Raw genomic sequence first — 25,502 nt, forward strand, 5'->3', positions numbered from 1 at the left:
TGGCGCTCCAGAGTAAATTTTCTCTGTTCCTCCTTTCTTGCCAGCCAATGGTATCTGCGCCGGGGCGCCTCAGTGCGCATGCTCGAACGGATAAGGACGCCAGGGGAGGGGGGGAGGGGGCAAGGCAGAGGGAGTGCTTGTGGGGAAGAGGAACAGAAGACTTGTCGGACTTGGGAGTGGGGAATCGAATATAAGGTAAGTAACGAGGTGAGTCTGCCGCCGCCGACAGCAGCAGCATGGCGGAACGGGGGTTGCCCAGGTCGGTCGGTTGCGGTGGGGTGAGAAAGAGAACCAGCCCGGGTTTGGTGCGCTTCGCCCCCTTTGAATCTCGTCTTAAGTTCTGGAAGGGCCCGACCGGCCTCGTCCCCACGTGGCTTGAGAGCGGCGTGGCGGGCGGAATGGCTGGTGTCTGAACGTTCTACGGATGGAACGCGAAGTTGCAGGCTCGCGTTCCAAAGCCGGGTGGCGAGCGCGCGCGCTCCCTCCTGGGAGAACGTTTCCTGGGAGAAGGAGAAAGTCGGAGGTTCTCTCTCCCTCCCTCTCTCCTCGGGCGGCTTGCAACAGCGGGAAAGGAAGGGAGCGTCAGCGCGGGAAATTCAAATCCAGGCAGCTTCCTTGAGAGTTGCGGGAAAGGGAAATAGAAGGGGAGTTGGCGCGGGGGTGGGGTGGGGGCACGGCGGTAGAACATGATAGAGGAGCGTAAAATGATCCGCGGGTGGAGAAAGCGGGCAGAGGTGTTTTTCTCCCTGGTAGTACTGGGACCAGAGGCCATCCCATAAACAGGAAGGTGGGTGCGTGGGTGGGAGATTCGGGACAGCTGGATTTCTTGCACTGGCATCTGGTGGTGGAACTGAGTAGTTGAATCTGGCCCGAAGGCTCTTTCTTCACGTGTCATGTGTCAGTCAGAAGAGATAATACTCAGACTGCATTCACCCAGTTCTCAGGTGCATCTTACTTTTCCTTCTCAAATATACCCTACAGTTCCTTCTTTTTTGACCAAGTAAGTCCAGGGAGCCTTCTCACAAACACAACCTAACATTGTTTGAACAACAGGACGCTTCACTGATACATTTTAGTAGTTGCAATATAATGATAATGTTTTACATTTATTTTCTAGTTTATAAACCACTTTTTCTTCTGTCTCTCTTTTTAAAAAAGTGTATAAGGGTGTTGGGTGTTCAAAGCACTTCACTTCTGCTTTCTCTGTAATCCTCTCAACAACCCTGTTAGGTAGGCCAGTATTGATTTCCCTGTTTTGTAGTCCAGGGATTTGTGACTGAGAGGGATTAGCGAGGTATCTGGGTCTCTTTGGTTGCTGCAGAGAGAGAAAAAATGAACTCTGTGTGTGTGCCTTTTCTGATCTGAAGCTTGGCTTCTTAGCTGCCTTTTGCCTATCAGCACAACTGGTTTATTTTGCAATCAGGGCTCATCTTTGTTTCCAGACAGCCTCTCATGCCCTCAGCTGTGCAGCAGGTGGAACTATTGAACAGGTGTGGTGTTCATTGGCAGAGAAGTGGAATGCAGTTGTGCAAGGTCCCTTCAACTCTACATTTCTGTGATTCTAATTGCTGTGTGAGCATCTACTGCAGGGTTGTTGTTGTTGTGTTTGTTGTTTTTTTAAAAAAATATAGTGACAAGCCACCCAGCTGTCCTCTGCATGCCTCTTGATATTCCCTTTGCAGAACTACAGTTCCCAAGAGTTCACCGGGAAGAGGCATTTATTGTTAAACCACTCTAAGAATTGTAGGTCTGTATGTGTGTGGTGGGTGGTGTAAACCACTGAGCCTAGGGCTTGCTGATCGGAAGGTTGGCGGTTCGAATCCCTGTGACGGGGTGAGCTCCCGTTGCTCAGTCCCTGCTCCTGCCAACCTAGCAGTTTGAAAGCACGTCAAAGTGCAAGTAGATAAATAGGTACCGTTCTGGCGGGAAGGTAAACGGCGTTTCCGTGCACTGCTCTGGTTTTGCCAGAAGTGGCTTAGTCATGCTGGCCACATGACCCGGAAAAACTGTCTGCGGACAAACGTCGGCTCCCTCGGCCAGTAAAGCGAGATGAGCGCCACAACCCCAGAGTCGTTTGCGACTGGACTTAACTGTCAGGGGTCCTTTACCTTTTTATATGTGTGTTTGTATGTCCTAACAACTCTCAGCACCCATAACAGACTGTAGTTCCCAGGATTCTTTGGGGAAAACCATGACTGTTTAAAGCGGTATGATACTGCTTTAAATGTTTAGTGCAGATGGACAATTAGATCTGGTGCAGGACAGCTTCCAGTCCATAGCAATTGTCATGGATGTTTTAGCTGAGATTCCTGCATTGCAGGGGGTTGGACTAGATGACCCTCAGGGTCCGTTCCAACTCTGCAATTCTATGATGAGTAAGTGCCCAGCTTTTGTTCTCATGTTCTGCTTATAGGCTTTCCATTGGCATCTGGTTGGCCCCTTAGGGCAGCCTTTCTCAACCTGTGGGTCCCCAGATGTTGTTGAACTACAACTCCCATCACCCCTAGCTAGCAAGGCCAGAGCTCAGGGATGATGGGAGTTGTAGTCCATCAACATCTGGGGACCCACAGTTTTCCTTAGGTGAACAGGAGGTTGGAATACATAGACCTTTGATCTGATCTCAGGGGGGACTTACTATGGTCAGTTAAGAATCATAGTTCAGTAGTAATGTACATGCTTTGTATGTTAAAGATCCCATATTCAGTCTTTGGTATCCATAGTTAAAAGGACCAGGTAGTACTAAATGATGGAAAATACAACTTGAGACCCTGCTGCCAGTCAAAGTCTTTATGCCTAGTCTCACTAGCTGTGTCTATTCCTATTGTTATTGTTATTTATTACTTTTTCCATGCTGATTAACAGCATCAGGGCGCCCTGGAGAATGGGCCAGCTTTTTGAGATCTTTTCCCCATTCTTTGAAGACTGTACACGCTTCCTCACTTGTGTAGAAAGAAACACACAAAATTACACCCCAAAAGGCTAAAAAGGCAGCAGGGCATAGTCCTGTCTCAATGGAACCTTCCAGCTATTCTCTTTATATGGGATATTGCACTGGGAAGGGATTTAGAAGGCGCATCATACCAGGGAAATACATGCACAATACTGTACAGATGCAAACTGATTTATTAGTCGGCCATTTCCCAGGGTGTTTTTGGGAATTGTAGTTTTGTGAGACTAGGAGCTAGGAATCCCAAATAAAGAATTCTCAGCAGTGGTATGAGTTTCCTGGAAAATTTTGAATTTTGAATTGGAAAGTTTTCTGGAAATGTCTCCTGTGCAAATTAACCTAATTTGCACTGGAACATTTTCAGTTTGCCTTGTATTTATTTGTGATGCCTCTAGTGTGAGAGCATGTTTATTTTACTTGTATTTAGTAAGCAAAGCTAAAAACATTGAAACGGGGAAGCTTGCCTAGTCACTGTGCCTGCATTTGACATCCATTCGTTGGTACTAATGAGCTTATGAAATGGGAAATTTCCCACGGAAAAATAAAGCCCTGGAGAAATTCCTGCCCTGTGTTGTGGATTCTCACCAGTGCACAAGACGGCATTTCTCTGTGTTCTTTGGGGGCAGTCAGAGAAATTAAAGTGGCATAAAACTGCCCTAAATAGATTAGACCAAAGCCAAACATGAATCTAGTTTGTTTTCATGGTGCTAAAATAAACGTACCAGATTACGTGACATCTACTCTCCTGCAGAAATTGTGTTGAGGAATCTGTGTCCTTGATGTCCTGCGATACTTAGATTTATTGCAATGAATTACACACTTTTTAGAAAAAACAAGTTTTGCCATGACTGCTGAAGCCAAAGAGGCACATTCCCATTGCAGCCAATAAAAAGTCTTCAACATTGCATTACTGTTAAATTAAACAAGCGTATTCCAAAAGTTGTGCAAAGTGGCATGAGTTGCATAACTCGCTGAGTGCAGAATCTGGGCTGGTGGTGGGGCAGGGGGCTTGGCGTTAATACCAGTGAAGTTAATTTCCTGCATTGTGCAAAGTACGTCAAGTAAAATTCTTCTTTGCCAGAGCTGGCCTTTGTTCCCCTAATCCAGTTATTCACACATTACCCCTGTTCATTGGAGCTGGAAAAGTGTTCATTTAAGCATCTCCCAAAGTCAACCATGTATGATGCCTCGAAGCGTTTTCTGATCCTTCTTGTGTCCTTTTTTTTAAAAAAATGGCAATTTCCCCCTCACATCTTTTCTGATGCTGTGCTATTCCAGGCCAAACCATGAGAGGATGGAACAGGTGGCCCTGGGGCCAGTGAGGCACTGTGTGTATAATGATAATGATACCCCCCCCCTCCAAATTTCTTTGGCCAGGCACCATGGCAAATGGCCTTGGGGAGATGTGGAACAATGGAGGGCTTTGACTTTAGAATTTGCTTCGGTTAGGCTCTGAAAGTTTGGCGGCCAAAACATTTTCATCGCTATTGAGGGACAGGTTCTCCCTTTCTGCATTGGCATCGTCTTCCTGGTCTCATCCAACACTTCTCTTCTTACTTAAGGATCCTATTTACCTTCTTGCTGCAGCTGTAGAACATAAGGCAGGGATGGAGAACTTGTGGGCCCCAGATGTGGCTGGACTCAAACTCCCATCCTTCTTTATCATTGGCCACACTGAATGGGGGTCCAACATTTGGAAGGCCCAGGTTCCCTTTCTGTGATCTGCCCTTCCCTCCGGTAGCCAAATATATTTGGGGGTGGGGATTCAAAACACTTCAAGATGCCTCCTACAAACTTTCTTGGGACACATAACATATTGCTGAATATTTGTAGATGGACAGAGCAGTCTTCTATGGAAACAGAAAGGCAGATGTTTTCATCAGAGATTCACAGCTCTATGAGCATTATGAAACACAAGGGCAGGGATCATACAAACAGAGCACGAAAACCACTGTACCTAAAAAAAGGGAGTATTTGTTTTCAGTTCAGAAAATGGCTTCAGGTGTTCCATTAAACTCACAGCTTCCCAGTTAAAATATAAGAAGCACTGTACCCGTGAAAGAGAACTCAAGAATGCTCCAGCGAAGTAATCCTGCTGTGTTTTGGACCATGCCAGCCTTTCATGTTTTGACTGGGGATTTCTTCCACTTCTCCCTCCCTAACAGCACTAAAGAAACATGCCAAGAAAACGGGTGCTGGAAAAAGATGACGCTGTCAAAGTGAAGCGGACTAAAGGTGAGGTTGCGTTCCATTGGTCATTTAATTTGTATACTGCAATTCTATATCTCTTTACACAAGGTGGTTTACAAGCCATAGAAACAACAAAATATATGAGGATCACACAGTCTATGACAGGGGTCTGCAACCCGCGGCTCCGGAGCCGCATGTGGCTCTTTTACATCTTTGCCGCGGCTCCGGGGCGGATACTAGCAAGGGGAGGAGGCACATTGTGCGCCCCGACACTCCTCACTGTGGCGGGCGCTGTACTGGCTGTGACGTCGCATGGGGGCGGTGAGTGTGTTAGTCACGCACCGTCCCGACGTCACCTTCCCGCCCACTGTCAGATCGCGGCTTCGGAGATATATTTGTTTTAAATGTTGCAATGGTTTTGCGGCTCCCAGTTGTTGTTTTTTCTTCGGAAACGGGTCCAAGTGGCTCATTTTGTCTTAAAGGTTGCAGACCCCTGGTCTATGACAATTGGATGCAAAGCGAATCATAGAAATGTAAAGTTGGAAGAGACCCTGAGGCTCATTAGTCCAACCCCCTGCAATGCAGGAATTTCAACAGTGACAACCCCTGCTTCAAAGTCTCAAAGGAAGGAGAGTCCACAACCTCTCATGGGTGTCTGTTCCACTGTCGAACAGGTCTTAACCGTCAGAAACTTCTTCCTGATGTGTATTCAGAATTTTCTTTCTTGTAACTTGAATCTATTGGGATCTCACCCAATAGTTCATTAAGCTTTTTGAAATAAGTCATAAAAATAATAAATGACTACAGGCCACTCCCTATTTACTCATGTTCTGTTTGTGTGTGGTGCCGGGCACCCAGAAATGGTACCTGGAAAGGGGGAGCACCTGGTCAACCAAGCATGAGCCAGAGGGACGGTGGGGCTTGGTTGACCAGCTCACTAAGCGCCCGGTTTGCGAGGAGACCCTCCCAGGAGCCTGAAGACGGCAACCTCTTTGGGCTCTGGGGAGGGTCTTTGCGCGAGCAGGAGGATCAGCAGGGCTTCCACATCTGATGCACAGGGAAGTGGCTGATGTTGCTGCGCTACCTCGCATGTCAGCTGTTAAGTTGGGAGGCTAGCGAGTCCCACAAAGCTCCTCTGCCCCTCTGGTTCAGGAGGAGATCCTCACCAGAGTCTGAAGAGAACCTTTTCGGACTCTAGTATGGGTCTGTTCCCGACCCGGGGGGCTCTCCAGGGTGCTTGGCATTTTTCTGCAATTATGTGCATGGGTGCCTGGAACGTAAAGGGGGAGTCCACTGTCTTGGCCTGTCCACGCCAATTTGCTGAGAGCCTTCTCTGCCACCCACCCACTTTGTACCGTCGGAGGCTGCTGTGGGTTGCAACTGCTGTCACGTGCAATTCTTGTTCCTTCAAAGCTCACAAAAGCCTGTAACTGATGTGGAATAGCCATGTTTGTTTAAGACCCCATCAGCACCATGACGTGGTATGATGCACTCATGCCTTCCCTGAAGGAATCCTGGGAAATGAAGTTTGCTAAGGGTGCTATTAGTTGTCTGTTGTCCTCTAGATGTTGGCTGCAGCTCCCAGCAGCTCTGGCTATTTACCATACTGGCTGGGGTTGGATGGGAGTTGGAGCCCAACGTCAGGAGGGCCCTACGTTGGCTAGTCTTGGAACGGTTGGGTCCTGAGCCGAGAGCTTCCTGAATGGATTTGGGTGGTCATGTGATACTTCTTCTCTTGCCCCTGCCCCATGTATTCCATTTCTGACTCCTCCTCACGGTTCCTCTCCAGTCAGCCATCAGTCGCACCAGACGGAGCCCGGACTGGTTCTGACCTTGGGGCAGGGCGACCTTGGGCAATTGGGCCTCGGACCGGACGTCTTGGCGCGGAAGAGGCCTGCCCTGCTGCAGCTCCCTGAGAAGATCATCCAGGCTGAAGCGGGAGGGGTTCACACGGTGTGCCTCAGTGAAACAGGCCAAGTGAGTCTCGTTCTCCCTTCGCCACCTGCGTCGTAACCATATCCATTCCTTTAGTAGTGCTTGCAAACCCCCAAAGCATTGTAGTGGGGGAAACCTCAGGCCCAGAGGCCAAAAAAGACCCTCTATGCTTCTGTCTGGCCCTTGTGACACTCTTTAGGCCATGCCCTTTCCCCACACCCCTTTTCTGTCCCTTCTTTGCACCCCAAGTAATTTTGCCTGGCTGTAACTTGATTTTGAACTCAGAAAAATGCCAGGATGGAGGTGTGTGTAGAAACCAGCCTCGTGGAGGGTGTGAAGCAAGACCTAGGGAAAGTGTCCGCCTGGGAACAGTCCCAAGGCCTGGAGTGACGCATGTGGTCCCTGGGCCTGAATTTCCCCACCCCTGTGCCAACGAGACAGGCAGTGGTGATGAAGACATGGTGGCGACCTACTTGTGAGTCCTGCCCCTACTGAAGACCAGCGGCTCAAGCTGCTTTGCAGATGCAGCAGTGTTCCCTTCTGGTTGAAAGTTGTTCTCTGATTGTCACACTGTCTCAGCCCTCCATCTGAAATAACGGGCCCTTGGATTTCCTCTTGGTTTCCCTTTCCACAGTGTAGCCCTTTTTGACCACAACTGTGTTGGCAGCAAGCACCATAGATGGCTTTAAAATGGGGAAGCTGCCTTATTCTGAGCCAGGCCATTGGTCCCTCTTGCTCAGTATTGTCAACACTGACTGACAGTGGCTTTCCAGGACTGCCTGGAGATGCCTGGGATTGAACCTGGGACCTTCTGCATGCAAGGCTGATGCTCTACCACTGAGCTATGGCCCTCCCTATAGACAGAGTCATGGGAAATGGCTGCTAGTCATGGTAGCTCTGAGTTACCAGTTGCTGGCCTTTAATCTCCTCCATGTGGGTTTGCCAGAGACATCTGCCACTGTGGAAATCAGGATGTGCCTGGACTTGATCTGCCTCTGGTCTGGCCCAGCAAGACGATTTCTTACGTTTCCTCCTGTTTTGCAGATCTACACTTTTGGTTGCAACGACGAGGGTGCCTTGGGGAGGGACACTTCAGAGGAGGGGTCCGACTTTTTGCCAGGACTTGTTGATCTGAAGGAGAAGGTGGTGCAGGTTTCTGCTGGGGACAGCCACACGGCGGCACTGACAGACGACGGGCGTGTCTTCATCTGGGGAGCTTTCCGGGTATGTTGCCTGCCTTGCTTTGGAGGAATAAAGACTTATTCAGCCCCTCTGTTCTGGATTGCCAGCTAAACCTTTCTCTTTGTGCATCTGCCTCTACTCAGGATGAGAATGGAGTCATTGGTTTACTTGCTCCTTTGAAGGGCGGAGAGCAGTTGGAGTCTTCCAGTGGCAGTGCTGTTCCTGTGGAGCTGCAGTTGGATGTGCCAGTCGTTAAAATTGCCTCAGGTGAGTCACAGAGGCCTGGTTTGCATATCACACTAAACTGTGGTTTTTTTAACAGGGAGCTGTCCTTCAGGCAGTCAAACAAACCATGACCTGTTGCTCCAAAGTTTTTGTCTGCCAGCTGTTCTTGCCCTGTGCCTTGGTCAGTGTGTGAGGTTCTAGTTCATAAGTTTATTGTTCGAGCCAAAGGCCATGACAAACTTGTATGAGGCAATAGTATTATTAAAATAATACAGAACATACATCTATAATATAAAAATTAGTTGAATACTATATATATATGACTGCCAAGTTCCTGAGCAATAAAACACAATTTCCCTTCTGCATCTCTGACAGCTCCAATTCTAATATTATTTTGCCTTTTAAAAATCCCTAATTGCCTTAGGCCGATTTTCCTATCTGCTTTGCATTGACTGTCAAACCAGCTAAGGTGTGTTGATTGTGTGTAGACTGGGGAAAGAAACCATACATAAGGATGAGTGCTGGGTTTGCACATAACACAAAGCCATAGGTAAAACAAGTCAAGGTTTGTAAGCCAACAGCAAACCATGACTTCAGACTGAAGTTGGTTGGCAGTAAACAGACCATTGTTAAGTTGCTGGGCAGGGCTCACACATAACACTAAGGCATAGTTATATAAGCCCTGGTTTTGTGTTGTGTGTGAACCTGGCCAGTGAGTGATGCACAGCAAACATTTCCCCCTATGCAAACTGGTGTGTTGACTTTCCAGTGTCAAATTTTTACTTCCTTTAAAGCCCAAACCTCCTGTATAGGAGACTGAAGCGGTTATCTCAAGTTGATAGCTTTGGGTGGTAGTAAAGAGGACATTTTCCTTGTTCTCCCGTGTTCCTCCTTGATGTAATTTCCTGTGCGGTCTCCCATAGGTGGGATATCAGGTATCTAATTCAACCACAGAAGAATGTCCCAGTCTCCCACCCAAGCAATCAAAACCATGCTTTGGAAACCTAATTGCTTGGTGTGGGATTAAAGAACCAGCTCATCACAGATGGGGTAGTTTTATGCCTCTGCTTTCGCTTCTCAGGGAGCCATCACTTGGCATTAGTGTCCATGGCGGGAGGACTTTACACTTGTGGTTGCGGAGACAACGGCCAACTGGGGCGAGTCCCCCAAGTCTTCACTGCCAGAGGAGGAAGAAAAGGATTGGGTGAGTTTATTGGCATTTGATTCATTCTGTTGCTTTGGAGTGGTCTGAGGGCGGTGGTGACCAGTGATAAGGGTTTTCTGGAAAATCTTGAATCGGGAAAACTTTATAGATTCCATTCTGTTTGGGGGGGGGGGAGAAATCTATGCAATTTAGGGTAAAAATAGATTTGGAAAAATGCCCTGTTGTTGTGTCCCCCCCCCCAAAATTCCTCTGAGAATTTGCATTGGAAACATTTCTGATGCTCTAGAGTAGGGTTATCAACATGGTGCCCTCCAGATTTTCCTGGACTCCAACTCCTGTCATCCATGACCATTGGACAAACTGGCTGAAACTGATGGAAGTTGGAGTCCAACAGGCTCTGTAGGGCACTAGCCTGGCTGCCTCTGCTCTAGAGAGTGATCTAGTTTCGCACATGCATTTCACTTGTATTTTGGAACTCAAGCAAAACAGTTTGACAGTGGCAAGCTTGCCCAATAATACTGCAGTTGCATTTTGAATCTGTTCATAGTGGTGAATGAACATGTGGAAAAACAAGGCGCTGGGACATTTCTTGCCCCGCGTCACTGGTGATGATGGAGTGGGGTGCATGTTGAGAGTGGATTGGGGCAGTGAGAGAGAGTGTTGAAGTAACAGTCATTAACTCTCAGCCGAAAGCTGAGTCCAGCTGGTGAGGAGTCGTCTCCCCCTCTCTCACGATCTCCCCTCCCCCAGTCTCCTAGAATCAGAAGAGGCGTGAAGAGGGTGGAGAAGTTGGCTTCACAGTCTCAGGAGGGGACTTAGGCAGTTGTGGAAAGGCAGGGGACCTTCAGTCTTAGCAACTGCTTCATGGGGGCAAGACCTGCCGGAGATGAGTTCCTGTGCTTATTTGGCCTGACACTCCTGTTTTTGCCAATAGAGAGTTACCGTATTTTTCCGTGTATAAGACAACCTTGTGTATAAGACAACCCCTATTTTTTAAACCCAAAATTAATAAATTAAGTTATTTAGCTTTTTGGGGGGGGTGGGGGAGGTCGCCAATTGCTCACCCGCCTGCCCGACACTGCCGATCGCTTGTCACAGCCACTGCCGATCGCACACCTTGCTGCAGCCGCCAATTGTCTGCCCGCTTGCTGCCACCAACAGCCCACCTGCCCACTTGCCGCAGCCAATCGCCTCCCAGCCTCGCCACAGCTGCCAATCACCCGCCCAATCGCTGCTGCCAATCTCCTGCTTGCTGCTGCCATTAATCGCACGTCCCCCCTCTGCATTCACTATCCATGTATAAGACGATACCCAATTTTTGCCTAATTTTTTTAAAGCTAAAAGCATAGTCTTATACACAAAAAAATATGGTAACTCCAACTTAAAGGTAAAGGGACCCCAGACCATTAGGTCCAGTCGTGGCCAACTCTGGGGTTGCGGCGCTCATCTCGCTTTATTGGCCAAGGGAGCCGGTGTACAGTTTCCGGGTCATGTGGCCAGCATGACTAAGCCACTTCTGGCGAACCAGAGCAGCGCACGGAAACGCTGTTTACCTTCCCGCCAGAGTGGTACCTACAGTATTTATCTACTTGCACTTTGACGTGCTTTCGAACTGCTAGGTTGGCAGGAGCAGGGACCGAGCAACGGGAGCTCACCATGTTGTGGGGATTCGAACCGACAACCTTCTGATTGGCAGGTCCTAGGCTCTGTGGTTTAACCCACAGCGCTACCCGCATCCCTAACTCCAACTTACTTGGTGTCATTTACTGCTGTCATGCTCCTGTCACAGGCTTGGCAAGAGTCTTTGGGGGCCAATGTAGAGAGCTTTGGTCTTCTTCCCTGCCCCAGTTTCCCCACACCTGCTATACAGGGATGGCCTTAAAGGGAGGGGACCCAGGCAGGAGACCTTTGAGATTTCCCATAAGTGAGCCTACATTATATTCCAGAAGGAAGGCTTGGCCACCCAGGGCATCTTTGTGCTGGGTGGCTTCTTCCTTCTACCAACCCCCCCCCCCAATCCTCCTAAGCATTCCTCCTCCCGCCACTTCTCTTCCAGAACGGCTGCTGCTCCCACAAGCTGTCGCTATCAAGCAGAGAGGCTGCAAGACCAAGGGGCAGATCCGGGACGTCTTCTGCGGTTCTTACTCCACCATCGCCATCACCCAGGAGGGCCATGTCATTGGGTTCGGCCTCTCCAATTACTACCAGCTGGGTGAGTTGGCCACCTGTGTGCTGCCGTCCAGGCTTAGAAGGAGCCAAGTGGACTTTGTGGGAGCGGGAGCTGTTTTTCGAGGGTCTTCCAAAATGTGCCAAATTCGCGGGAGGGAAGGTGGGGTCGGCTCGGTTGCCCCTCTTTTGCCAAGGAAAAGGGAGCAGCTCCCAGCACCTGGATTGCACCACAGAGGAAGAACATGCAGCAACCTTTCCCACAATCAGTGTTTAAATGGCAGATGCGGTGATGGCTGGTAGCCCTTGGGTGGGAAACTGGGTGACCAGCACACAGCTGGTGGAGGTCAATGGTGCCCTGTCCTGTGTGCCTTAATGGATCAGCCTCCGCTGCGTAGATCTGTATCCTGCAGGCCCTGTAGGGCTTTCCCCTTCTTCCTGTACTGTTTGCCCATTGCTGCTGAAGCAAATTTTTATCTTGCTGTACCCAAATTTGCTACTGCTCCCGTGGCCATTGCAGTTGTGCCCCCTGCCCTTCAGCCTGCCAAACAGGTGGTAGTGGAAACGGCGTCTCTCTTTGCTGGGGTTTGCCTTTTCCTCCACCTTAGCAGAAAAAACACTTTGAAAATGAAGATGCCCCTTGCTGTGTGAGTACGGATATCTCCCTCCCTCCCTTTCATAACCTGGAGAAAACAGTAACGCCATGAAACACCTTAGCCTTTGAAAAAAAGGAAAGGGTTTTTGTGGTCCCCTCCTTTTTTTTTTTTTAAACAGAAGGGAGTACAGGCGGCTCCCAGCTTACACAGGGGTTACGTTCCGTGGATTGCGCTTTAAGCCAAATTTTGTATAGTCAAAACACATTGGGTGCAATGGCGGATATGGATTGCCAAACATATTTCCCCTGGATGCCTGCTCCCTTTTTAATTAAAAAAAAGTCAAACACCTGCCTTTTTGGCCCTTACAGAATGTGTCTGGATAGATTTTGTTGATTTTATTTATCTTTACATGAGCGATATACAATCCGCTCTCATGGTTTTAAAACAGTTTTCTCTTCTCTACATTTAAAGAAAATTCATGTGCAGATTTCCACAGGTTTTCCCATATATCCAGTGGGACTTTTCCCTTCGTTGTTGGACCCATTTCATGAAATAATCATTTCAGTTCAGTTTCCTATTTGACCAAAAATGAATAGATTTTTGCTCTGGGGTTTCTGCCTTGAAACTTGATTTTAACTTCTGTGTATGAAGTGACCAATCCCTTAGTTACAAGATCTTGAACCCTGATTAGATTCTTCTTCCACATTTGGAAACCCATCCTCTCCCCCCCTTTTAATCCTGTGTAAAGGTCTAAAAATGATTCCAAAGTGGATGGACTTGGGCCCAAGGCGCAATATTGATTTTCAAAGGGTTTTTCTCTTCCTGCTGGGCTGGAGACGGGTCTGCCCTTCTTCAGCCTCAGCTAAGAGAGAGACTTCAAAAGTGTCCATGTGTGCTGCTGCTATAGCCCTTGGGGACAAAAGGTTGCCCACACCAGTCTCAGATCATTCTAGACTAACTTGGTGGCAACCTCTGTAAGCTTGGGGCTGAGACTATGTCGAGATGCGTTGAGATTTAAACCTCCAAAATGCCAGGTTGAATTTTTCAAGTCCTCTTTCTCTCCCATAACTATACATTACACATTGTTAACTGGCTTGGGTTTTCTTGCTTATCTCCCAGGATCACAAGGAATTGACACCTACTATTCGCCAAAGGTTCTGACAGCGTTCAAGAACTCCACCAGATCCTGGGTTGGGTTCTCAGCTGGGCAGCATCACACTGTGTGTCTGGACTCGGAAGGTGAGTGGCTGCTCTTTGATGGGCTGGAGGAGAGGAACATAATACGGGCATGGAGAAATTATGGCCCTCCAGAAGCTGTTGGACTACAGCACCCATCATCCCTGGCCACACTGGCAGGGGATGATGGGAGTTGTAGTCCAACAACATCGGGAGGGCTGCAGGCTCCATGACTTCAAAGGAGCGGAGGCAATGGTACCAAGGAACATAAATGCCTTATACCAAGCGAGACTGTGGGTCCATCTAGCTCAGCAGTGTCTACACTGACTGGCAGTAGCTCTCCGGAGGTTTCAGGTAAGCGAGTCTCTCCCAGCCCTTCCTGGGAATGAACCTGGGACCTTCTGCATGCATAACAGTTGCTCTGCCACTAAGCCATGGCCCCAGGGCTGCCCTAGATGATTTGGTGAAATCGGGGTTGGATTTCTCAATACAGGACTCTTTTAATGCTGTAATTCCCCCCCCTCAGTCAAAAATATATTCATTTAAGGCTTTCAAACCATCCACACTCAACACAGTCGAGTGGAAAGTAGTGTGCTTGCAAAGGCAAAGGATATTTTCCTGTTGCAATACAGTGATAGCTAAGCAACACAACCCACAGGTTAATTCACATCCAGGCAGCCCCCTCCACATTGTTGTATGGTGCAGTGCAGATAGCTGAGGATCTGTGTGGAACTACAGTGTTACCCTGGGTTACAGATGCTTCAGGTTACAGACGCTTCAGGTTACTCTGCTAACCGAGAAATGGTACCTTGGGTTAAGAACTTTGCTTCAGGATGAGAATAGAAATCGTGCGGCAGTGGCACGGCGGCAGTGGCAGGCCCCATTAGCTAAAATGGTGCTTCAGGTTAAGAACAGTTTCAGGTTAAGAAGGGACCTCCAGAACGAATTAAGTTCTTAACCCGCGGTACCACTATATTCATGGAATGTATGAAAGGGAACCAGGCCTTATCACTCCTGTCAGGTTAAGCAACCTCTCTCCAGTGACAAAATTGTAGAGTTGGAAGGGACACCATGGGACATCTAGGCCAACTCCTTGTAATGCAGGAATCTCAGCTAAGAGTATCCGTGTCAGATGGCCATCCAGCTTCTGCTTAAAAACCTCCAAGGAAGGAGAGACCACCTTCTCCTGAGGGAGACCGTTGAACAGCTCTTCAGACATTCAGAGAGGGCTGTGGCCCAAACAGCCTTCATGCTCACGCAGTCTGGGTGATGGTCGGTCCCTCGTTGATCCTAAGCCAACCTGTGGCGCTCTTCACCGAATCTCTCCTAACAGAGCGACGTCTCTTCTCCCACCTTCCGCAGGAACCGTGTGTAGCCTTGGCAGGGCAGACTACGGCATGTTGGGCCTGGGAGAGGGAGCGTCGGACAAGAACGCCCCTACGGCTGTCCCTGGGCTGCCGAAAGCGTCATCGGTCGCCTGTGGGGAACGGGTTGGCTTTGCGGTTACGGAAGACGGTGAGTTTGAGCCGTGCGTTGGGTTGGCAGGTGCCTAATCTGTGGCGCTGTGGGGAATAGTCTTCAAACAAAAACATCTTGGAGATCCTGTGCCACAGAGAGGTTAGGCTGGCCTCAACTAGAGCCAGGGCTTTTTCAGCTGTGGCCCCGATCTGGTGGAACACTCTGTCACAAGAGACTAGGGCCCTGCGGGACTTGACATCTTTCCACAGGGCCTGCAAGACAGAGCTGTTCCACCAGGCCTTTGGCCAGGGCACAGCCTGACCCCCTCCGGTAATCCTCATAGAACTCTAGCCGAATGGTTGCCATTAATTTGATTTTGAATTGATTTTAGAATGAATTGATTTTAGAATGCATTTCAATTAGTTGATTATGATTTTATGTAAACTGTGTTACTTTTATTGTTGTTGGCTGCTCTGAGCCTGGCTTTGGCTGGGGAGGGCGGGTTATAAATAAGATTTATTAATTTATTATTATTATTATTATTATTATTAATTATTATGAATGAAGCTCTGGAGTGAGTGGCTACTCATCGGTAGTAACTTGAGTATACAGGTGGAGGGCATTCAGCTAAGTTCTACTTAGGGTAGACCCATTGAAATGACTTTGTGTCTTGTGGGGGAGGGGGATCCAATGGCAAGGTGAGCAGCTTAGGATGCAGCGGTTCAGCTGATCTTAAGCCCCCAGCACTGGCATCGCTTTCTCATTCTGGCTCAACTGGGATTCAGCCGGCTGAGCTGAGGCTGGTGCAGGCTCCCCCAAAAGGGCATTTTGGATGTTCGGCAGAGGTGGGGCCAGAGAGGGGGGTGTTTAGGCTGGATCCCACAGGTCCTGGCAGCCTGGCCTAGAACACTTTTGAAGCCTTGTGTTGCCTCTGCCAGGCTGAGGCAGAACAGCAGCCACCACAGGGTTTTGATCTGGCCTAAAGTTAATTAGGGATGCGGGTGGCGCTGTGGGTAAAAGCCTCAGCACCTAGGGCTTGCCGATCGAAAGGTCGGCGGTTCGAATCCCCGTGGCAGGGTGCGCTCCCATCGTTCGGTCCCAGCACCTGCCAACCTAGCAGTTCGAAAGCACCCCCGGGTGCAAGTAGATAAATAGGGACCACTTACCAGCGGGAAGGTAAACGGCGTTCCGTGTGCTGTGCTGGCTCGCCAGATGCAGCTTTGTCACGCTGGCCACGTGACCCGGAAGTGTCTCCGGACAGCGCTGGCCCCCGGCCTCTTGAGTGAGATGGGCGCACAACCCTAGAGTCTGTCAAGACTGGCCCGTACGGGCAGGGGTACCTTTACCTTTTTACCTAAAGTTAATTACACCAGCTTCTTGCTCATAGGTTTGCCCCAGCCACTCTGGACGGCTTCCACAACACATATAAAAATATAATAGAACGTCAAACATTAAAAACTTCCTGATACAGGGGTGCCTTCAGGTGTCTTCTAAAAGTTGTGTAGCTGTCGGGTGCTGGAAGGAAAACAGGGAAAAGAGAATGGAATGATGGTGTCTCGAATCCTGGACAGGGAGCATACCACGCTGCAACATTTTGTTGCAGGTCTCGCTTCTCTGAGAGGAATTTGAAAAGGTTTCTGCAGTCGGCGTGGAAAGATTTGGAACACTCTCCCCCCCCCCCGCCCCCCGTAAACCCATACAATGGATTCATGTATTCAGAATACTTGTGAAAATGGGAATGTAGGAAGTTGCTATTTATTAGTCCATCTAGCTCTGTATTGATATCCGAGGCTTTTGTCAGAGATGCTGAGATGCCATAGATTGTCCCTTGGATATTCTGCAGGCAACGCATGTGCTCTGCTGAAGAATCACAGAATTGTAGAGTTTGAAGGGACCCCCTGGGTCATCTAGTCCAACCCCCTGCAATGCAGGAATCACAGCTAAAGCTGAGACCCAACGAAAGGAATCTCAGTTAAAGACTTGCAGGCCTTCCTGACTGGGATCCTTGGTGATGGAGGCTTTGAGCCCCTAAGTTGCTCAGGTCACAACAGTCTGCCCTCATGAGGTCTGTTTCTAGTCTGACCCTTGCATTTGGAACGCATCTAGGAACTTGTAGAAGGGCTCTGAGGAGTTTGGATTGCACTCTTTGAAGGGGAATGAACGAGAGGGAGGCGGGTCCAGAAAGGATCCGTAAAGGAGCTGTGCCACTGTTTTGGCTTTACAGTGGTACCTCAGGTTAAGTACTTAATTCGTTCCGGAGGTCCGTTCTTAACCTGAAACTGTTCTTAACCTGAAGCACCACTTTAGCTAATGAGGCCTCCTGCTGCTTCCGCGCCGCCAGAGCCCAATTTCTTTTTTTTATTTTTTTTTTTTAAAAGAATTTTTATTAGGTTTTCAGTCATAAAAACATACAAAAGAAAAATAAAACACTCAAAAAGAAGAAAAAAACAAACAAAAAACAGAACAAGTATAATTTCATTTCCCTTCTTTTCTTAACCTTACTTTCCCGACCTCCTCATACCTTCCCTTACTGTATTCCATTTTCTATTAGTATTTTCAGCAAATCCCCTCCTTTAGCTTTGTTTAAATCTCCAAATTCCTTCCCTTTTCTTAATCATTACAGCTGACAACCACTTAAATTCCATATCAATATCATTCAACATTCATTAATTTTACAGTATTTCTTAAGATATTCTTTAAATTTCTTCCAGTCTTCTCTCGCCGTCTCTTTCCCCTGGTCTCGAATTCTGTCCGTCATTTCTGCCAGTGACATATAGTCTATTACCTTCATCTGCCATTCTTCCAGAGTGGGTAGGTCTTGTGTCTTCCAATACTTTGCGATGAGTATTCTTGCTGCTGTTGTTGCATACATAAAAAAAGTTCTGTCCTTCTTTAACACCAATTGGCCGACCATGCCCAAGAGAAAGGCCTCTGGTTTCTTCCGAAAGGTATACTTAAATACCTTTTTCAATTCGTTATATATCATATCCCAGAAAGCCTTAATCTTTGGGCACGTCCACCAAAGGTGAAAAAATGTTCCTTCAGTCTCCTTACATTTCCAACATTTATTATCGGGCAAATGATAAATTTTTGCAAGTTTGACTGGGGTTAGGTACCACCTATAAACCATTTTCATGATATTTTCCTTTAAGGCTGTACATGCCGTAAATTTCCTTCCGGTGGTCCACAACTGATCCCAGTCCACACTCATAATATTATGACCCACATCTTGAGCCCACTTAATCATTGCCGATTTAACCATCTCATCCTCAGTATTCCATCTTAACAGCAGATTATACATTTTAGACAAAGTTTTTGTATTGGATTCTAGCAGTTCTGTTTCTAGTTTAGATTTTTCCACCTGGAAGCCAATTTTCTTATCTTTATTAAATGTCTCCAAAATTTGATAGTAATGGAGCCAATCTCTCACTTTATCTTTCAACTTTTCAAAACTCTGTAGTTTCAATCTGTCACCTTCTTGTTCCAAGATTTCACAGTATTTAGGCCAAGTTCCTTCCATATTAAGTTTTTTCACAGCTCTGGCTTCCATAGGTGATAGCCACCTAGGTGTCTTATTCTCTAATAAATCTTTATACCTAGTCCAGACATTTAACAGTGTTTTTCTGACAATGTGGTTTTTAAATGCCTTATGGACCTTGACCTTGTCATACCATAAATAAGCATGCCATCCGAACGCATTGTTAAAACCTTCCAAATCCAAGATATCTGTGTTTTCAAGAAGTAACCAATCTTTCAGCCAGCAGAATGCTGCTGCTTCATAGTAAAGTTTAAAGTCTGGCAGGGCAAATCCCCCCCTTTCTTTTGCATCAGTTAATATCTTAAATTTTATTCTGGGCTTTTTGCCCTGCCAGACAAATTTGGATATATCTTTCTGCCACTTCTTAAAACATTCTACCTTGTCCACAATTTGTAATGTTTGAAACAAAAACAACATTTTAGGCAATACATTCATCTTTATCACTGCGATTCGGCCTGACAAGGAAAGTTTCAAATTTGACCAAATTTCTAAGTCTCTTTTCACTTCTGTCCACACTTTCTCGTAGTTGTCTTTAAACAGGTTCACATTTTTAGCTGTCATATTTATACCCAAATATTTCACTTTCTTAACCACATTTAAACCTGTCTCTTTCTGAAACCTCTCCCTCTCAAGGGGTGTTAAGTTCTTGTCTATTACCTTAGTCTTTGACTTATTCAGTTTAAATCCTGCCACTTGGCCGAATTCTTGAATCAGTTCTAGAACTCTCTTGGTACTAGATTCTGGCTCTTGTAAAGTTAATACCAGGTCATCTGCGAAGGCTCTCAATTTGTATTGTTTTGCTCCGACCTGCACCCCCTTAACCATCCGGTCCCTTCTAATCATGTTCAGCAAAACCTCCAGTACAGAAATAAAAAGTAGAGGTGAGATTGGGCACCCCTGACGTGTTCCTTTTTCTATCTTAAATTCTTCCGTTACCACATTGTTCACAATCAACTTCGCTTTTTGTTCTGAATAAATTGCACCTATACCATTTTCAAAACCTTGACCCACCCCCATCCCCTGAAGATTTTTTTTCATAAAACTCCAAGAAATATTGTCAAAGGCTTTCTCCGCGTCCACGAATATCAGAACTGCCTTAGTGTTTATGTCTACCTCTAGCTTTTCCAAAATATCAATTATGTTCCTTACATTATCCGATAAATGTCTTCGCGGAAGAAAGCCGGCTTGGTCTTTGTGTATCTCCTCCATCAAAACTTTTTTCAATCTCTTTGCCAAAATGTCAGCAAAAATTTTGTAATCCACATTTAATAAGGAGATGGGACGGTAGTTCTTAAGTTGGGTCTTTTCAGTTTCTGTCTTTGGTATAAGTGTAATATACGCCTCTTTCCACGTTTCAGGAGCCCTCTTTCCCTCCAAAATTTCATTGCAGACTTCCTTCAAAGGTTGTAAAAGCCAGTCCTTCAAAACCTTATAGTATCTGGAAGTCAGTCCATCTGGTCCTGGAGATTTGCCCAGTTTCATATTTTGAATGGCACCTTCTATTTCCTGATCAGTCACCTTTTGATTTAACAGTACTGTACTTTCAGTAGAGATTTTTTGTAGTCCATTTTTCTCGAGAAAACAAGCTATATCTGATTCTTTCTGCGGCCCTTGTGCGTATAGTTGCTTAAAGTAATTCTGGAAGCAATTTCTAATTTCATTTGGGTTATAAATGCTCCTTCCCTCTATTTCTAAACTTGTAACTGTGTTCAGTTTTTGTCTTTTCTTTATTTGCCATGCCAGGAGTTTGCCACATTTATCTGCTGATTCAAATGTTTTTTGTCTCATTTGTTTAATTTTCCATTCTATTTCGTGATTCGTCAGCTCCATGTATTGTATTTGATAAAATTTGATTTCTCTCAAAATTTCTTGTGATTTTGGTTTTGATCTCAATTTCTTTTCTCCTTCTTTTATCTTTTCCAAAATCTTATCCTTTTTCTCATTTTGGCTCCTCCTTTTTATTGCATTTTGTTGTATCAAGAATCCTCGCATTACAGCTTTACTTGCGTCCCAGATCACTCTTTTCTCCACATTTGTTTTCAAATTTATTTCAAAATAGTCTTTCAAAGTTTTTTGGGCCTTTTTAAGAACTTCTTCATCTTTAAACAAGGTGTCATTCATTCTCCATCTATAGGAACCAGATGTTGTACGTTTCATCTCCATCTTTACTGCGTTGTGGTCGGAGCAAGTTTTTGGGCAGATTTCCACATTCTTTACCTTTAGTGCCATTCCTCTAGTAACCCAGATTTGATCTATTCGGGTCCATGTCATTTGAGCTTCAGAGAAAAAGGTCCCCTCCTTTTCTAAGGGGTGCCTTGTTCTCCAGATGTCAATTAAATCCATATTGTCAGTCATTTCAAAGAAGGTCTTTGGTAACCTTCCCTCCTTTGTAATTGTCTGTCTTTGTGCCTTGTCCATATTTGTAGATACTACTCCATTCATATCTCCCATCAGGATTACATTATAGTCTATATATTCCAACAGCATCTCATGTAGTTTCTTGTAAAATTCAGATTTTCCTTCATTCGGCGCGTATATTCCAACAATCAAAAGTTTCTCTCCCTGGTGTTGTATTTCAATTGCTAGGGTCCTTCCTTGTTCATCTTTGAAGATTAGTTTTGGTTGTAATTTTTCCTTAGCGTATATCACCACGCCTCTTTTCTTGACTTTATCTGACGAAATAAATTCTTGTCCCAATCTTTTATTTATAAGTAATCTTCTATTTGATCTTGTTACATGTGTTTCTTGTAAACAAATCAGATCTAATTGCTCTCTCTTTAAAACATGGAAAACCCTTCTTCTCTTCTGAGGCATGTTCAAACCATTACAATTCCAGGTTAAAAGTTTCAGCGCCATATTGATATTATTTGTCTTTACCACCTACCGCTCCAAGAAGTTCTTCCTCCTCTGTCGTTGATTTTAGTCCAAAGGATAGGTTTGCCACATCCAGCAGTCCTTTTACAGTTGTCTCCTCTCCACGATCCACCTCTTTCTGCAGGTCCTCACCGTAGTCTCGCAGGAATTTGTCTTTTTCACTCAGTGTCTTAATCCTTATTTTCTTTCCTCTGAATTTGAAGGATAAGCCCTGGGGGTATTCCCACCTGAAGAAAATGTTGTTCCTCTTCAGCAAGGTAGTCAGGTCTCTGTAGTATGTTCTTATATCAAGAATCAGCTTCGGGATATCCTTGAAGATCTCCACAAAAGAATTTCCAATTTCCAGAGTTTTTTGATAGTGCCAATTCAGTATTTTATCTCTTTCTTCCTTAGATCTTAAAGTTATGAGACAATCCCTTGGTTTGTTTTTCTTTTGTTTAAATCCAAGTCTAAAGGCACTTACTATTTTGAGATCCTCTTTTTCTTGGTCCAGTTTCCAGAATTCCAAAATTTCAGTTGTCAAAAATTCCGCCAGGTTGTCCTTCTCAATTTCTGGCACTAGGCGGATTCTTAAGTTTCGCTCCTTCCTCTGTAGTTCAATCATGGAGAGTGTCAAATCATGGTCAGCTAATTTTTCTTGGACTGGTGGTATCTTGTCTTGCGTAGCTATTGCCACTTCTCTGGCCTCCTCTGCGATTTTCCGGGTTGTAGACGATTCCTCCAAAAGTTTCTCAATGGACTGTGTGTTAGAGTTCACTTTCTTTCCCAGTTCATTGATGCTTGCAGTATTTAAATCAATTTTGGTTGAGATTTCGGCCACTCGTTTATTTGTTTCTGTTACTTGTCTACTTGTCTCTGCTCCTTGTTTTGTTAAAGATTCTAAAGATTCATTAATTCTGTTTAATGCCTTTGTCAGAGCATCTTCTGCAGTCATGACTTTTGGTTTTGTTGCTCCTGTAGCCCCTATAACTCCTGCTGCTCCTGATGTTGAGGCCCTTCTTTGTTGTATTGGTTTCTGTTCTTATCCTGAAGCAAAGTTCTTAACCTAAAGCACTATTTCTGGGTTAGCAGAGTGTGTAACCTGAAGCGTATGTAACCCGAGGTACCACTGTATATAATTTTAGTGCCACGGGGACATAAAAAACCCCTTGAGTTCTAAAAAAATTTAAGGAAAGCTTGCAGATCTTTCTCCGGCACACCCATTTGAGTTAATATGAATTTTGTTGGACCCTGATGCCTGGACTGCCATTCCTAAATATTTATACAGTGGTACCTCGGGTTACATACGCTTCAGGTTACAGACTCCGCTAACCCAGAAATAGTACCTCAGGTTAAGAACTTTGCTTCAGGATGAGAACAGAAATTGTGCTCCGGCAGCGGTGCGGCAGCAGCAGGAGGCCCTATTAGCTAAAGTGGTGCTTCAGGTTAAGAACAGTTTCAGGTTAAGTACGGACCTCCGGAACGAATTAAGTACTTAACCCGAGGTACCACTGTAGTTCGAGACTTGTTCTAAATTTTGGCCTTGACGTTTCCAGTTTCTGAGCTTTGGTTTTTCCCCCAAAGCAAGAATTTTTGGTCTTCTGATAATTTAACTCATGAGGTCTAGAAACTTAAACTGAATATTGCATTCTGTGAATAATATGCAATGGTTATGTGAAAAGCCCTGGCATGCATTGCCCAGCCAGCTTAGGGCACAACTGCTTAGGGCTCTTTTTCATTGTCCTACTTTCCCTGTCCTCCGTAGGCCGCGCATTTGCCTGGGGCATGGGGTCTAACCTCCAGCTTGCCACTGGGGACGAAGAGGATGCCTGGAGTCCCGTTCAGATGTCTGGCCAGCAGCTGGAGAATCGCAGCGTTCTCTCGGTGACCGGCGGAGGGCAGCACACCGTCCTCCTCGTGAAGGAACGGCAGAGTTGACAAACTGTTCCTGCAGCCCCGGAGAGAACCACCCAGGGGGCAGCACTTTCCTGAGTCTTGGGGGACGGGGCTCCTGCGGAAAACTTTCTGATATTTCTCTAGGGAGAAAAATTAGCCAATATAAAATAATTCCCTTAAGATGTTGGTATTTGTTTAAAAAATGGCTTCCCTCACTGCTCTCAAAGCTATTGATAGTCAGGACAAGGTCTTATTTAAAAAAAAATTAAAAAATAAACAAGACAAGGGATAGCATTTGGCTTTGGAAACACATGGTGCTTTTGTTCCCTCTCCGCTATCTGATTTGCCCTGCTTCTGAAATCTGCACAAGTTGTCCTGGTTTCGCCATCAAACCCGGGGCTTTCATCTCCTAGACTCTTCCCTTGCTCGCCACTGCCCCCCAGTTTTTAATGGCTCACCTCAAAAGTTACCATTTTCTCAGTTTTGGCATTCATTCCCTCTTTGGTCCTGGGAGATGGATTAACTTGTACACCCATCAAAGGCAGCCTTACCGAACCTGGTGCCCTCTGAAAGCTATGGACTCCAGCTCCCATCAGCCCCAAACCGGTGTGGTCAGGGATGATGGGAGTTGTAGTCTAGGGACACCTGGCAGGTACCAGTTTGGAGAAGGCTGTTTTTAAGGGGGGGATTGCCTTTTCTTTAATCTAGGTGTAGTTTCAAGCTTCTGCTGCCACCTTCCTGGCCGAGGCAAGGTGGGCAGTTAGAAGCAGAGATGGTTCTTGAGGGTGACCCTGGTTCCTTATTTATACACGTGGATGTCTTAAAGAGTTCTCTGGCAGCTGCGAACTCCGCTGCGGAGTGACTCGGGAGCACAGGGATGGGGAATGTGCAACCCTCCCAATGTGGTTGGATTCCTAACTCCTATCAGCCCCGGCTGACATGGCCAACAGTCAGGGATGATGGGAGTTGTAGTCCAACATCTGCAGGGTCAGAGGTTAGCCATGCCTGCCACAGCCCCAAAGGACCATTGCCTGTCCTTTCAAGAGCTCCAGAGTCTTTGAGTGCAGCTTCTCCCATCTGGGTGGCTGTGTGACGGTTCAGGGAAGTTGCCTGTGCCCAAATGTTTTCCCTGATTCAGAATACTTGAGGTAGAGGCATCGGTTCTATTATTTTGATTATATCCTGTAGACGGCTGCTTTTTTAAAGCTGTGTCTGTAATCCTGGGAGGTTGCAAGGGAGCTGTTGCCCTGACTCTCCATCTTGGTACCCGTATTTAGTTTCTACCTGCATCAGCCGCAGGAAGCCTGTATCGCTCCAGGTGCTAGACTCCAACTCCCATCAGCCCCAGCCTGTATGGCCAACAGCCAGGGATGATGGGAGTTGGAGTCCAACACCCTGTGCTGAGTGTTGGCTCTGCGGGGTAGATGTAGGCTTTGGTAAAGCCAGTGGAGGAAAAATAGCCAGATTGTACCGACGCACGGATCGTGTGCGGTAATCCGAATGGGATAGAAACTTTGTGTGTCAATCTTTTCTGCCCACTTTCTTGCTGTTGTCTCCTTCAACCATGTTTTGAAGATCCTGCCTAGCCCTACGATGGGCTGTGTTTGGGGAAATGCCGAGTTGTCGGCAATATTTGGGCGCCCTGAGTATTTTTATTTTGTTTTTATTTTGTTTTTAGGAAGCAAGGGAAGCAAAAAGTGGCTTTTATTTTTTTGCAGGAGAGATGTGAATCTGTAAAAATTCTAACATTTGAAATAAATTGAGTTTTGATAACTCTTGAGTGTGCATCTTCTGCAGGGCCGTTGATTCTGTTTTTGTCGCCTGCATTTTTATTGCTTATTATACACCATCCCTAGGACCGATTTGAAGTTTAGGGGCGCGCAGCTTGCAAACGCAGCAAAAAATGGGATGCTTACTCAACTCAGCTTCAGAATAGGGTGATTGCCGTACTGAAAATATTAATAAGCTGCCTTTTCAGGTGAGCCTCAAGGCTGTTTCCAGCAGCATGTAAAACATAATTCAAAACCAAAAAGATGCAATAATAATAGTAACCAGAAATAACATTGGAGCGACACTATGTGCAATAAAAAATAATCTAAAAATGGTTGTCCCGTGTAGACAAAAGCAGGGATCAGCCAGCCATGAGATGCTTCCAGCCAAAAATAAAACGAGCTG

The 25,502-nt window shown here is 46.3% G+C and overlaps 1 protein-coding gene across 2 annotated transcripts; it reads left to right on the plus strand.

The window, feature by feature from the left end:
- The first annotated feature begins 92 nt into the window (after positions 1–92).
- Positions 93–25,100, plus strand: RCC1 (regulator of chromosome condensation 1). Of its 2 annotated transcripts, none has more exons than XM_028738668.2 (10): positions 93–195; positions 5,113–5,182; positions 6,927–7,114; positions 8,117–8,296; positions 8,398–8,521; positions 9,561–9,683; positions 11,701–11,856; positions 13,526–13,645; positions 14,945–15,097; positions 23,197–25,100. In XM_028738668.2, exons 2-10 carry the CDS (start codon positions 5,125–5,127, stop codon positions 23,367–23,369), a joined length of 1,275 nt encoding a protein of 424 aa, XP_028594501.2. In that variant the 5' UTR covers positions 93–195; positions 5,113–5,124; the 3' UTR covers positions 23,370–25,100. The 2 variants fall into 2 exon arrangements, with proteins under 2 accessions (XP_028594501.2, XP_028594502.2); XM_028738669.2 differs by having other exon boundaries at positions 112–207.
- Positions 25,101–25,502: the final 402 nt, after the last annotated feature.

Source organism: Podarcis muralis, chromosome 7 (assembly GCF_964188315.1).
Source record: "Podarcis muralis chromosome 7, rPodMur119.hap1.1, whole genome shotgun sequence".
Classification (NCBI taxonomy): domain Eukaryota; kingdom Metazoa; phylum Chordata; class Lepidosauria; order Squamata; family Lacertidae; genus Podarcis; species Podarcis muralis.

Excerpts from the sequence above, each read along its gene's own strand:
- RCC1 (XM_028738668.2), top strand. The coding sequence starts at position 5,125 with ATGCCAAGAAAACGGGTGCTGGAAAAAGATGACGCTGTCAAAGTGAAG. Across the intron at positions 8,522-9,560 it reads AGTCGTTAAAATTGCCTCAG|GGAGCCATCACTTGGCATTA; the intron begins GTGAGTCACAGA and ends TTCGCTTCTCAG. Across the intron at positions 9,684-11,700 it reads AGGAGGAAGAAAAGGATTGG|AACGGCTGCTGCTCCCACAA; the intron begins GTGAGTTTATTG and ends CTTCTCTTCCAG.